At 36.1% G+C, this 15501-nt stretch overlaps 1 protein-coding gene across 4 annotated transcripts in view; it reads right to left on the bottom strand.

The window, feature by feature from the left end:
* LOC127635863 (death-associated protein kinase 1-like) overlaps positions 1-15501 on the bottom strand; it is a 120700-nt gene that overhangs the window by 7464 nt on the left and 97735 nt on the right. For 3 of the 4 annotated variants that reach the window (XM_052116126.1, XM_052116116.1, XM_052116144.1), the window contains 6 exons: positions 12745-12942; positions 12264-12461; positions 8475-8573; positions 3539-3616; positions 2035-2251; positions 425-610 (listed from right to left, as the gene is read on the bottom strand). In XM_052116126.1, coding sequence (XP_051972086.1) covers positions 425-610; positions 2035-2251; positions 3539-3616; positions 8475-8573; positions 12264-12461; positions 12745-12942 — 976 coding nt within the window. The remainder of the gene's footprint in view (positions 1-424; positions 611-2034; positions 2252-3538; positions 3617-8474; positions 8574-12263; positions 12462-12744; positions 12943-15501) is intronic. The other variant, XM_052116135.1, reaches the window with a different exon arrangement.

The following is a 15501-nucleotide window of genomic DNA, read 5'->3' as shown; positions in this document are numbered from 1 at the left end:
TGTTTAATATTTGTATCATAAATGTAATTTGTATTATTTATGATTTGTGCCTTAGTAATTTCTTTACAAATGTTTTTATTTTTTTTTTAAACGGAAGCTCAAATATAAGATTTTTGAAGTTTTTATGAAAAAATTTTGGTCACTAGAAAATTCCCAAACTTTCATTTGTGTTATTTCATTGTTCGGATGACTTTACGATTACTAAAAAAGTTGGAAAAAAAGTAACAATAAAAGAATGAGTAGGTGTGCCTAAACTTTTGACAGGTAGTGCATTTAATTCATTAAATATTAATTTAATTAATTTGATCATTTAACATGTTATCTAAACATTTATACTAGAAAGAGGCATATGTAATCATGTAAGGGTCCTAATGTAATGCATTGTACATTGAAAGAGTTGAAAAATTATTAATGACTCTTTCACCATTGACGTTGGTGTTTTGGATGTCGATGGCTTTGGTGGCGGTGTCATCGGCCGTGGAGAGAGAGTTATGTACGGGACTGAAAACCTCCAGAACTCCTTTAGTCAAACTGGGCTCAAACATCATACTGCGGCTACGCACACTAACATTCTCACAGCCTGGGTACAGGTTAGAGATGCTCACAGACACTACACACACACACACACACACACACACACACACACACACACACACACACACACACACACACATCATTTCACAAACAACACACACCCACACATAGGGAAAGATTGATGTAAATAATTACAATAACAGTTATAATAAAATACAAAGAAAATAATTTAAAAAAAGTCCATAATCTATTTAAGGGTTGATAAAAATTATATTGAAATATGCAGTTATTAAAAACATTTCATCATCTGCAGTGACCCACCAGATGGGGGAGCTCTTTGCCTATGGCCTGATTCCAGCTCTCCCAATGTTGACAAAAAGGAAATACTAAGTACAAGTTCCTTTTTTTCTGCTGTATTCTTGTAATATAAAACATTCAAAGAAGTTTTTTTTTTTTTTTTTAAGCTAAAACCCCCCAAAACATCCTTAATGCTCAGCAAAACAAATACTGTAGCATGCGTTAAGCATTTCTCTATATTTTTAATAGGGCTGGTGTAGACTGGTGGTTAAAGATCTGGGCTGGTAATGGAAAGGTTGACCATTTAAATACCACAAGGGTGATCCATGAAATACCATCTATGTGCCATTGACCCCCCCATAAAAAAAAATACAAAAAATAATACTGATTAGTAGTAAATAGATATAAAAATTATAAAACAATCAAATTCTAAATTCTGATTGGACTAGCCATGTTTGAAGCAGTTATGAAATGACTATAATTGGACACCTATGACCAAGCATTCTATATTAAAGTGTAAACTGGTCAAAGACATGTTTATTGCGATAATTACCAATAATTATAGCATTCTTCTGTTCCAAGCATTTTATAAAATTTGTAAGACACTCAAGTCTTTGCATCAGTGATATTATCACTGGTAAGGTTTTATCAGCTTTGCATCGTGCCCAATAATGTCTCTTATCTCTGGTTAAATTACTGTAACATACAGCCTTGTGACTTTAAATGTTAGAGGACACCCCAATCCGTTCTTCTGCAACAGCTAAGACTTTTGAAGGAAACATAACTTGAAGTGTGATGTGTAAAAAGTATATGTGAGAATGACAATGTATAATTAAAATAGTTAAGCTGGAAAAACAAAAATTCCAGAGAAAACCACAGACTCACTAATAAACATTATGACTCCAATTTTTGGAGGGATATTCTGCAAATGTATTAGTCAATGTCTTGCACAATCAACGCCTTCCACTGAACATTTCTCTATTTGACACTACTACCTCAATTTGGCTCCGGCAGCATTTCTGAGCAAATACCTAGCTTTGTAGGCAATGCATTACAATGATATGATTCTACCCTTCCAAGTATAGCACAAGATGATGTGTGTGTGTTAATTTAATAATGGGTAAAAACAAAATCCCTATTGAAGTTGGCAAGCAGAATTTCAAGCACTTTTTTTGAATGCAGAGACAAAAATCATCCCCTTACCTGACGGTTTGGAGGTGACAGGTGAGGCTGGGTGTCGGACAGGGTTAGTCAGTCTGGTTCGCCTTCTCCTGAAGAAACTCCGCAAGATCCCACACTTTAAAGACTCCACCAGTGTGCTCTTTCCGGATCCTGAATGGCCGAAAAGCTTGAGTTTAATGCGATGTTGGAGGGTCTGTGTAGGCCGCAGCTGCTGGATGTAAATGGCCTTATAGTTGTCCTGTAATAACCACAAAGGGCAAATTAACACATTGTGTGTGTGTGATACACAGACCAATGGTAATATAACTGAGAATGTGTAGGGAATCCTAATGAGTGTAATTTATAGCTAGTATTCATGTGAAGTCTGCTAACTGAGCATAACCACTTATGTGACATTAGCAAATAACAAGCTGATGTATGCCTGTTCCTAATATTAAACATGAAATATGTGGTTAATAAATAAACCATAAACCATATTAGTAGATCAAATCTAAGCCATTGAGACATTAAAATGACCAAAACACAAAAGAAACTGGTGTAGAATGAAGATTAAATTAGATTAGCTTTATTCTGTGATAAACTGAGGCATTAACGGAATAGTTTACCCAAAAATGAAAATTCTCTCATCATTTACTCACCCTCATGCCACCCCTGATATATCTATGACTTTCTTTCTTCTGCAGAATACAAATTACGATTTTTAGAAGAACATTTCAGCTCTGTAGGTCCATACAATGCAAGTCAATGGGTGCCAAAATGTTGACACTCCAAAAAGCACATAAAGGCATCATAGAGGTAATCCATATGACTCCAGTGTTTTAATCTATATCTTCAAAAGTGATATGATAGGTGTGGGTTAAAAACAGAGCAATGTTGAAGTCGATTTTGCTTGAAATTATTCTACCTGCCTAGTAGGGGCAGTATGCATGAAGAATGTGAATCTCCAAAAAAAACAAGAAGAAGAATGTAAAAGTGATCTGTTTATCACCCACACCTATCATATAGCTTCTGAAGACATTGATTTAACCACTGGAGCCTGACAGATTACTTTTCTGCATTCTGCTCTTTTCTTCATACTTTTTTATGTGATTTTTGGAGCTTAAACATTTTGGCACCTCTTCACTTGTATTGTATGGACCAAAACAAATATTCCAAAAAAATCTTCATTAAAAAATATGAACTGACTTTTGAAAGCCATATAGACTATTTAACCATGATGACATCTGGTCACTATTCACTTTCATTGTATGGAAAAGAGCAGTGAAAAAAATCCAAACTAACATATCTGTTTGTGTTCCATGTAAGAGTGCAAATCATGTGAGTTTGGAACAACATGAGGGTGAGTAAATGACAACAGGGTGAAAAGTGAATTTTCATTTTTGGGTAAACTGTCCCATCAATGAGTGTTGTATATGGCAATAAAACTTACATCTCTTGCAGGTGTAAGCCTTCACAAATAAATCATGTAATGCTAATGAATGTCTCCTGAGTTTCATTGAGATGAATAATAAAGGAAGACTCTCACCTTTTTCAGTTTGGCCAGCAGCACTGCTACATGTTCCTGCTGTTCAGTATTCGCCAGATCTTCTGCTGTCTTTCCATCCTGCAGGAGAGAGAGAGAGAGAATGACAGTGATTGATAAACTGCAGCTACAGAACATTACAGGGAATGCAGGGCCCATCGGGCATCCACTGACACAGATGAATGAGCAAAGCTAGATAATAAAGTCCCCAGCTTTTGATCTGCTCAGTATTACCTGTCCATCCTTCCACAATAATGCTCTCATAGATAGAGAGAGTGATAGAGATACAGGGAGAGATGGAGAGAGAGAGAGAGAGAGTTTTGAGTTTTGAGGCTAGGGGTGTGAAGGGAATGTGAGAAGCTAACAAGGGAAAGTGAGAAAGAAAAAGACGAGAGAGAGCATATCACCTTACAACTCAACAGCGTGAATCACATTATGTTAGAAAAGATGTTGGAGACAAACAGCAGGTACAGTGATCATTAAGGTTGAAATAAATTACATGTAATGCTACCTTCAAGTCATGTCAGAATGATCACATTTATGAGATAGTTGCACTTGAAATGATGTAATCATACAACAGAAAAACATTGACATAGTCATTGATTATAAGCATAAAGCAATGTATATTTAAGTTTATTGCTAAATATTCAGGTATATACAACTATGAAAGCAGTTTGAAACATCAAATCACTAAAAAACAATTTCCATATGGAGAAAATGAATGGGATTTTTACTTTTGGAACCCTGTTGCTCTTTACTGATCACAATAAGTTTAACTGTGAGTTAAACAGAGGCAGCTGTAGGTTTTCAAAATTGGGGAAGCACAGGCTATTGTTTTTGGTGTTTGCACTGCATTTTTGGTTGCTCCCAGCAACTCAAACTACTAATAGTGAAAATAATTTACTAAGCTCGAAACTGGTTTAGCAACAATTAAAAATGGCAATAGGTAAAATATAGGATTTTGAAAGCTAAAACAAATCCATCAGATTACATATAACTGCGCATATCTTAGAGCCGCAGAACACTGTGCTCAACAGCGGTGCTTTTACATTATACTGTCAATCACATAGATCGCTGTTTCAAATATTGTCCTTTTTTTTGCAAAGCTCTGCCCATTTAAAAGCTCAACCTATTATATATACATATAGAAAAGCCAGGCTTCTAGATGAGACAACATGTTTTGTCCAACTTATTGTCCAAAAAGCAATCATGCTTTTTCCAATGCAAGTCATCCTCATGAAGCATGTGTCCAGGTGGAACCCAAAATGACGTGTTTAGAGCCTCTTGTCTGATCATTGATTTTTGCTTCACTGAAATGTAATACCGGTACCTGCCATAGAATCTGATTGAAGTACTGATTCAATGGGGCTCTATGGGCCCTGAGTCCACTGAAAAGGGCAGATTGCGATAATGATGTGTGATATTTTACACTTTTATTTGCAAAAATATTTAAATACACCAAGAGTGATATGTAAATTATAAAGATTATTTGTGTATATATTCATCATTGGTGCATTTCTTATTAAAAAATTGCATTTGCAATTTTGATGAAGAATAAGATAAAGCTTACCCAAAATATACAACTCATTAAGCAGGTTTATGAGGTGAAAAGCTTGCGCAACCAAGCGCGATTTTCTTAATTCTCTGTGGTAGCTCAATACATATAAAATTAATTATACACCTAATGCACATGCTTTGCTCTTCATGTTGATGTACCAGTGCTAAAAGGCCTCCAATCTTTGTGATGAGAATTGTTTTTATTTAAAAGAAATTGCTTAAAATCTCTTAAATGCACGTAGGACCTTCCCAGGTGGACTTGAAGGAAGCAGATGTGTGGTTGAGAAATCAAAATCAGGAACGACCAGCTTGGGAGGGGAGGATGACTATCAGAGAGAGGCCATGCTGAAAGCAAGTATATTACCACAAAACAAAAGGCCTTATGTAAAACTACTGTAAAAACATACACACATAGTCTTAGAAGAAAGACCTCGAGTCAATGGTGCTCTGAAAACTAACCTCAGGGCACTGTCGGTTATCTGAAAGAAAAATCTGTTTACCCAAAACCCACCACAGTCTCAGCCCTCAGATTAAAACCATTAATGATTTAACGGCTTGAGATACACATACGCAATTTCACACCCATCACCTGGGGCCACAAGCACTTCTAAACCACACCACCAGAAACAGCTGTGTTCTTCCTCAAACCAATGGGGACAAATTAACCAGCCTTCCTCTGAAAGCGACCCGACACCCCCCTCCACACACGTACATGCACGCAAATGAAAGCGAAAGAGGATGTGGTGAACACAGCCGAGGTGTTAAAGCACAGATGAAAAGGATAGTAATGGGAGAGCTTCGCTGCACTGTAATTACTCTTATCTTATGTGGCTTGATTAAACACTGAACTTTCCTGACAATTAGTATATGAGATATGACTACAAATTCTGCTGTACAAAACAGCCCATTTTTTTATTTTATTTTCTCTCTTGCAGACTCTTTTTGTACTCGTCTCCGGCTCCCACCATGTGTCCCCTTTAGGATGCGCTTTTATTCATTTATTGATTTCTTGTTGTCTCCCAAAAGCTTAAAGTCTCCTGAACATCTCAAGACTGAATGCAGCATCCTGCGGGAACAGAATCTAGTTTTTGTTTGACACATTGAGACCACGGACTGTCAGCATTATCTTGGAAAGGGACTTGAAAAATTCACTGTATGGTAGTCGATTAAGAGAGACAAAAAATAACAAATCATAAACACTAGCACAAACTATCAAACTATTAAAGGGTTACAAAACTTTAGCATTTCTGCATCTAAATCCATGCATCTAATTCACAAGGCAGCTGCCAAAATAGTTTAAGCAGGTCCAAAATATGCTGAAATATTATTGTGCCACATTTCAATAATTTTCATTGCTTTCAGTGCAAACATGCCTCATTTCATTTTTTGCAATTAATGTTGTGCTATTACTGCCAATGAAAAGCAGGCAGTCAATGGAATGTTATAACAAACAGGTGTTTGTGTACATTTTCCATGACAGTGTTAATTCATCAAATGGTGGCAAAGAGTGTAATAGCTAGCCATATTCCAAACACACAATCGTTTAGTCAAGAGTAAATTGTGTTCAGCACAACATTTTTGGGAGTGTTTGTGCCATTACTTAATTTGCACACTTTATTTAGTGAACTGACTGCTAAAACAACGCAGGAAGCATGTGCAAATAAACATTGCTATCAACGGAGCAGTTTATTCTAGGTGGAGTCCCTCTCAGTGACATGCAGTACATGCAGAAGAAACAAATACATACACAACCCACATTAATCTATGGTGTCCCATTTGTGGAAGCCATTGTTTTTTTTATAAGCCACTGACACATACATACAGCACTGGCAATGAATAATAGATTCTTAAATTCCTGCAACATACATTGTGCATCAGCAGCTATACAATATTAACACTTAGGTGGCATGCTGTAAGATTGTGTTGAGGGAGTGAGCAGGGGGTCGTTGGGAGATACCGGCTGAGGGGATGTTGGGGTTATTGATTAGTAACAAATATTGTTTTAGGCCCAGTTGGCTGGGGGTTTGGTGAGGCATGTTATCCTTCACCAGCGCTTTCAGAAATTGAAACAATGATTCTCTGGTGGCACATTTTCATTACGAAGCTTCACTCTGGAGCAGCCATTGTTTTTCTCTGGAATGACAGCTTAGAGGAGAAGCAACATCTGACATACAGCAAAGAATGGATGTGTGCAGAAGAAACACAAATCTCTAAAAACATAAGACTGAGGCACATGGGTGCACTCCACACACACACACACACTAACACCACAACACAACACAACACAAACACACACAGTAGATTGAATAATTAATCTTAGATGGATCACGGGATGTATGCAAACACAAACTGACACCTGCACCTACACTGACACAATGCAAAAATTATCAGTATGTTTGTCTTGTTTGTCTATTCTATGTATATTCATTGTATATTCAGCCTTAGCCAAGTGGTTAGTGTGCACACTCCATCCATACACTTGAGGGAGTTACTAATCCCATTCCCCTCTTTCTCTCCCTACCATTTGCCCCACAAATACATTATTTATTGTATTTTCTACGATTTTTTCTTTATCTTGAGATTTCTGTATGTTGCTTAGTATTATGATTATGAGAGAAATATTAATACATGTACGAAACCTGTCTTGAAGCAATATTACCTGAAAGCTAATAATCAGTACATATTCGGTTCCCATCCTTTTTGACCAATGACCTTTCCAATTGTTTGTGATAATAGGATTCAGATTCTTTTAAATCCTTTTGATTAAGTAAAATTTTGTAATGAATAATTTCAGCTGATTTAGGTTTCAACTAATTAATTGAAAAGAACTGACTCAAAAGAACGATTCACTGAATTGAACATTACCATAGCTTGCGAGAATGTTTTACTCTACACAAGAGCACTAGCTGATGAAATATTTTAGAACAGTGAAAAATAGACAGAGAGAGAGAGAGAGAGAGAGAGAGAGAGAGAGAGAGAGCAGAGAGAGAGAGAGAGAGAGAGGCGCCTGGAAGATACAATTTAAAAATTCCTTGATATTTTTAGGTTTCCATGAACATGGGAACCCTGGATATTTTTTATAGGGTTTTTCTCTTTACAGTAAAGGACAATACAGAGTAGACAGATATGTGGAGGAGGGAATGGGACTGGAACATGACAATGGATGGATTCAAACTTGTGTCTCTGTGAGTGCATTCCTGGTTATATCATAAGCACAAGCACTACATACTGGGCCATGGCTTGGACATAACACACATTGATTTCTAGTGTCACATCATGACTATAATTGGAACCTATGAGGCCTTGCAACAGCTCATATTAGCACTCATGATTTCATTATACCAAAACCCAGAAGGAACTGTGGATGTGCTGTTGAACTTACATTAGTGAGGGCCTCAGTGTTGGCTCCGGCGACGCAGAGATGACGCACCACCTCCAGACCACCATTACTAGCTGCCAGATGGAGAGGTGTTCTTCCAAACTACAGACAAATAAAACACAAACATTTCCAAGCACTTTCTCAGAATGATTCAACACAAATGGTCACTAAAAACAAAGGAAAAAATAAAACAATTATGACAGAAAAGTTGAAAATTGCTGAAGCGTGTATATCGTGTCACTGAACAAAAATGCTGATGATTCGATTACACATTAGGGCTGAAATGATTAGTCGACGTTATCACGTGATGCTCATCCCAGATGACATCCCAAACATGATGGCTCACGACGAATCATAATATATGTGTCACAGGTATCTTATCGTGAAGGAATCGGCAATACACAGCTTTATTAATAAGAGAGCGATTGTTTATTGCGAGTTAAAGATGAATACGTTTTTTATTTGTTGTTTTGGTTTGTATTCCCAATATAAATATCTAGAACTCCTTTAAAACAACATTCATTTACTTTAAGAGCTCTACTACAGAAAATAAATGTGGAATCTGAGAATGTTGAATATAATATTAAATGTTTTTTAAAAAGTCCTTCAAATGAGATACATTTACCTGGGAAGTAACATATACAATATTTAGACTTGCTTTCAGATAATACTGTATATCTTGAATATAAGTATATTCTGTCTATAATGCACTGGCAGAAGAATGAACAAGTGAAGAAATACACTTGTATACGAAATGTACATTTATTCAAGCAGTGGCACCTCCAGGATTTTTTTAATGGGGTGGCCAGAGGGGAACAGTAAAATTTTTAGGGTGGCAGACCAAAATGTGTGTGTGTGTGTATATATGCACGCTCACACGCACACCCAGTATATATACTGTATATGTATAATTATGATTCATTAGGCCTAATTAATCAAGTTAAAATAGGACAGTGGTTTCAATTAACATTGTAAGAGGTCCAATTTCTATATTTTCTTCACCGTAAAGTCCAAAGTCATAACTTATAATCAATGATTAATTTAGCAGTTAATATGTTTATAATATGTAACAATTGTTTTTTCAATAATTTATTTGTGTAATAGGCCTACTTTTCACAAACAAACAGCAGCTTTACTATAAAATAGTGTCTTATAAAACCACAGCAAGTAAGCCAAAGGTGAACAGAACTTTCCCCTAATGTTAGCATATGGTTCCCGTTTGGTAAATGTTTGGGAACCAATTCTCTATAGGCAATATTTTTAAAACCTTAAACAAACTTTCCCAGAATATTGCAGGCAGGTTTTTCTGTGGCAACCTTAAAAGCACCTATGCAGAATATCCTCTAATGGTAATTTTTAGGATTTATGTTTCATTCACATTTTTCTTTTTTTTAATCATTATATTATCTTCATATTTGAGGTTGACAGAAAACAATGAATTCAATTTGTGAAGTAAGCTATCATATAAATTATAATGAACAGATGAGAAAAACATTCAAGAATATACACAAACTTCCTACCTTAATATATTATCTTATTATCTAATTATCCAAGTCGCTTTCTGATAGCTATACTATATCTGAATGCGCATTTGATCTGCACTCACTTCAGTCAGCCACAAATATTCATGCTCTTGCGCAAATGAAAATTAACGTCCATTTGGGGAGAGACTCACTGACAGACATTCTATTGCTTTCCTCAATAAAGAATTACTTCTAAATGTGAGGTTAACTATAGGCTAAATGTTATGGATTTGATACAGATTTAACTCATAAAATCGAAAAGAATATGATGTGTAAGTTTAGCGTGGGTAAGGTTAATTGAATGGTTATTGAATGTTTATATGTTTATATTTATTATATACAGTTCTAAGTTTTTAGGAAACTGAAAAAGAAGGCACAGTTTTCAGTGTTAAAGTACAGAAGGGTTGCAGAGAGGATATATCAGTCGTCCAAAATGTGTTGTGGCTGATAAGAATGATTATATAATAATTATAACTCATTATAATAAATAATGAATTTACCAATGGCTTGCATGTTTATCGAGGTTGCAGCAGGGTTGCAGAAATGATCTAGAAATTAAGAGGTTAAGCGAACGTAGGGGAATCATTGTGTACAACCGAAAACAAACACACTATTTCCTTGAAACCCAGAAACGTACCATAAAGCTCTGTTCTGGGAACATTCAGGGAACCGAAAATTGTTAGATGGGGAAATTTGCTAGATTTGAATGAACATGCAGTAAATTAAGTTTGTTTCCTGCGATGTAATCATGGTCCTAATATATTTATTCCACCACTGTAAACCATATGACATTTCAGATGCTCCGTTTCTCCATGTCAAGAAATAAACACGGTGTTTTTCATCAATACTAAATTATGATAAAACAGCTATACACCTTCCACATTGAACCAATCATGGACAAATGGGAAACAGAAAGTAGGAAAGCTAATTCTTAATTCTTTTCTAAATGAAACCAGGCCTGTTTGTTTATGGAAGACAAATTCATCTCACATCCGACTTCACATTTATAGTCAGTGAATTTTACCTGTGCATACAGAGACTTTGGTTCACATGGCAATGCATTTGGTTAAAGCTGCTGTATAAATGCGTACTTGGCTGTATTGTCCCTCAGTTAATGTATAAGAACACAAATCTTCTGCCAGCTCTAATGGAAATACCATTTAAAATTTTAAGAAATTAAGGAAGGAATGGAAGACAAATCTAGATTGGCAATGCTAGCAAGTGTTTTCTCTAGTGGGATGTTTAAAGGGATATTTCACCCCAAAATAAAAATTGTGTTATTAATTCCTCAGCTCCATGTTGTTCCAAACATGAAAGATTTTTTTCCTTCTGTGGAACACAAAATGATATGTTAGGCAGAATGTTAGTCTCAGTTACCATTCACTTTCATTGTATTAAAAAAAAAAAAAAGTAGGGGAAGAACATTCTGCCAGGTCTGGAACACATAAGAGTGAGTAAATAATGACAGAATTTCCATTTTTGTGTGTAGTATCCCTATTCATACTCGAATAATCAACATTTATGTCAACATAATCCTATGTAGATTGGATAAAAATTTTAGGTGGGTATAAATATCTATATGTTAAAGTATTGTGATATTTTTCCTAGTGATATTGTATCGATATTTGCACGGCAAATATTGATATTATTATTTACATTTTTCCACATTAATATTATGGTGATAGGACATTTTTTATCTTTTCCAGATTGATCTTTATACTTAATCACTCTCCCTTACTTAAATTGATCAAGATTTTACAGTAGCAACATTAACTGAGGTTTTTTGACAAAAATGCTAGTATGATATAAACTATGCTAACCTATTAGGTGAAATCTATTATACTTTTGTGTATTGAAACTGTGTCGTAATAAATTATGTTTTTAAAGTGTTTAGGCTATTGTTGTATTCATAAATACTACAATTAATTTATAGAAAGACAAGCTACTTTGACCTGACCTCAGGAATAAGGAGCCATTATGGTCTTCTTTGCTTATGGCTTTGCATTGTACATAGATATTAGGAAATAAACTGGCCTTGTTTTGTAATTGGCCCATTTATATGAATTCAACTAGGCATTTGGTGATTTGGAAACAGATCTCTTAAATCCAAAGACGACGAATGAGAGTGAAACATTGAGTGAAATATCGCAATATATCATAGGTTTGAATCACAACCATATCCCCGGTTACGTTGTGATTCCCACTTCAATCAAAACACACATTAAAGGGCTATATAAATACTAATTAAAAAGGTGTTACTCATCCTTACTTTGTTAGTGATATCTAGATTGGCTTTAGCAGAACAGATTTGCATGACCACAGGCAAGTTTCCATCCTTGCAAGCGATGTGAAGTGGCGTGTTACCGTGGCGATCCTGGTGGTCCACATAGCACTGATGGCTCAGCAGACACTTTACCACTTCAATCTGACACCTCCTCACTGCCAGATGTAGAGCAATGTGACCATCCTGAAATATACATGCAAACACACAAAACCAATAATTTTGACAAGAACCTGTTTGAAGTCTTTTTTTTTTTTGCAATTCCATTTGGTGTTAGTGGTGCAAAAATGACATATTTTCACAGGATGAAATCATATTCAGTAAGGTTTGTAACCAACAGCAGGTTACTTTACAATCTCAATGATCTACTTGCTGATCTTTATGAACAATAACAGACCATACCATTGCCCCACATACTGTATAAATGATCAATATTTTACAACATAGCAATTTAAGTGTCAGCATTTACTTTATTAATGGAGTCCATGTCTGCCCCGTGCTCAAGCAGACACTCCACAATGTCCTTGAAACCGCGGGCAGATGCTGTGAGCAATGGGCTCTCACCCTCACGGTTCCGGGCGTTGACATCACAGCCAGCCTTGCACAGAACTCGGGCCACAGCAGAGTATCCGTGCCAGGCTGCACAGTGCAAAGGTGTCTCCTGCTCCTGTAGAGATATGAAAACAGTCTTTGAAATTCTGAACAAAAGCTCAAAAATAACCTTGAGAGCACAGAGTTAAAAACAACAACATAAGTCAGTCAAGATGATTTCCCTTGCTAAACTGATATTAGTTAACTTGCAAACCTGACACCTCCAATTAATGAAACAATGTTAAATATAAAAGTTATAATTGTGCCTGCCTCCTGGGAGAGTACCTAAATATTTGTTTTCTTTAATGAAGCAGGAGATTATTTATAATAAATGGGAGTTTATTATAAAAGCGGGACGGTAAACTAATACGTTTATAATGGCAAAAGCAACAACTTTAAAATGAGTCTTTAATAGCGCATAATTATTTTGTTATGTAAGCTATTTATTATTGATCTAATTATTTAACTGTGAGTGCACACAAGCATGCACTCACACAATTATCAATTGCAGTTCTCTGAAATGCTGCTTCAAGTTCACATTAAATTGCTGTACAGTCTATGAATCACTGGATGCCTCAGTAAGTAATTTTTCTAAAAGGAATGGGACGGTGTGCTTATCAAAGTTACTGCTGAGATCTGATAGAGGTGGAGAAATGAAGTGAGGAAGGATCATGATTAGTTTTCAGCCACTGGCTGTGCTGTTCTCATGTCAGCACTTGCAAATCAATTTATTATGTTCACATATTCCACTGATAACAAAAGTATCTAAGGTTAAGAAATTTCCCTGGTAATTTTTTTTTTGTTTCTTGCAATTTGAAAATTGCAAAATAAAGGACATTATTTGTGAATCCAAGAAGTACTTATTTAAAAGATGATGTTTAAATGGAAAATTCCGGGTTAAATACGAGTTTAGCTCAATCGACAGCATTTGTGGCATAATGTTGATTATGACAAAAATATTTTTTGGCACATCGCATCTTTTCTTTTAAAAAGCAATAATTGAGGTTTATAACAGCACAAATTAATTCTTCTGTTGAACCTTGTATATTATTTGAGCTGTAAACTTGTTTAAAACGTAATTTTTATGTTCATTTTAGGGTTTTTACAGCTTTATATGGCAACAAAGTTATATAATTGGACATAATTTATCACACTAAATTCATGTTAACACGCTGTGATGAGGAGGAGGGCGTGGCCTGGGCATTGAACAACTGCCGCTGAATCAGCTGATCAGCGGGAGAGCAAGATAAAGGGGAGCCGGAGGCGCCAGTTCGAGAGAGAGAGAGAGAGAGAGAGAGAGAGACACGTGGCTGCTGTGTGTGTGTGTGCACGTCTATGTGTTTTACGTCGTTTTAAGATCATTTCTGTCATGTAACAGATAAAGAATGGGCAAGGAGGAGGCGGGAATCGGCTGAACAGTAAACAAAGTTTAATAAGAAACTCAACTAAAACTAACAACAAATAAACAAACAAACAAACACAGACACACATGTAACACGGCTGCATGCATCTCTCTCTCTCTCTCTCTCTCTCTCTCTCTCTCTCTCTCTCGCCTCCAGCTCCCCTTTAACTCACTCTCCAACTGATCAGCTGATTCAGCATCAGCCATGCATTATCACGGCCCGGCCATGCCCTCCTCCTCGTCACACATGCATATTGCTTATGTCTTGTGGTTATACTTTTGAAACAGTAGGTATTTTACAATTAAGAGTTTGGCCCCTATTCACTTCCATTGTAAGTGCCTCCTCACTTTAGGCTTTTTTTTTATTTATTTGTTTTATAAAGAATGTATTTTTGTGATTGTTGTTACTGCTTCATATATTCAGGTCATGGGACAATGCCCACATTCCCTGCTGAAGTATATCTGGGAATGTATCCATACTACTCACCTGCATACCTAAAGGACGTACTTTATTAACAGCTGTTAAGTGCATTCTTCATCAAATGCAGTACATCCTCTGACAGTATGCGAAGTCGGACACAGTTAATTAAAGGGATAATTCACCCAAAATTTTTAAATCTCTCATTATTTTCTCACCCTCATGCCATCCTAGAGGTGTATGACTTTCTTATTTCAGCAGAACAAAAAACTAAGATTTTTAGAAGAATATCTCAGCTCTGTAGGTCTACACAATGTATATGGATGGTAATCAGCACTTTAAAGCTCCAAAAATTACAGACAGTCATAGTAAAACATAATCCATATGACCATAATAGTTTATTTCCGATCGCTCTCCAATGCACGTTCATATGAGAACCCAGTTCATGCAGCCTCATGACTGCTGTAAGCGTGCTGGCATGATAACATGAAAGCAAAACCAATGAAGCTTGCCAACAGCGTTCTCTTGAAAACAAATCGAGCTGCACTTCCAGTTGTGCTGCATCAGTACTCAAGTAAACATGCTAACGTGCTCACACCGCAAAGAGGCTTTGTGAACTGATTCCGCTCATAGATGCAAATTAGAGAGCAGCTGGAAAAAACTATTATAGTGAAAATGACTTAATATTGATCTGTTTCTCACACAAAGTGATCATATGTCTGTGCTTTTTGGAGCTTTAAAGCACTGACCACCATCCATTTGCATTGTATGGACCTACAGAGTTGTGATATTCTTCTAAATATCTTTGTGTTCTA

This window comes from Xyrauchen texanus, chromosome 4 (assembly GCF_025860055.1).
Source record: "Xyrauchen texanus isolate HMW12.3.18 chromosome 4, RBS_HiC_50CHRs, whole genome shotgun sequence".
In the NCBI taxonomy this organism is placed as follows: domain Eukaryota; kingdom Metazoa; phylum Chordata; class Actinopteri; order Cypriniformes; family Catostomidae; genus Xyrauchen; species Xyrauchen texanus.
The sequence above is the reverse complement of the archived record's forward strand: the minus strand, read 5'-3'. Positions and strand labels throughout refer to the sequence as shown.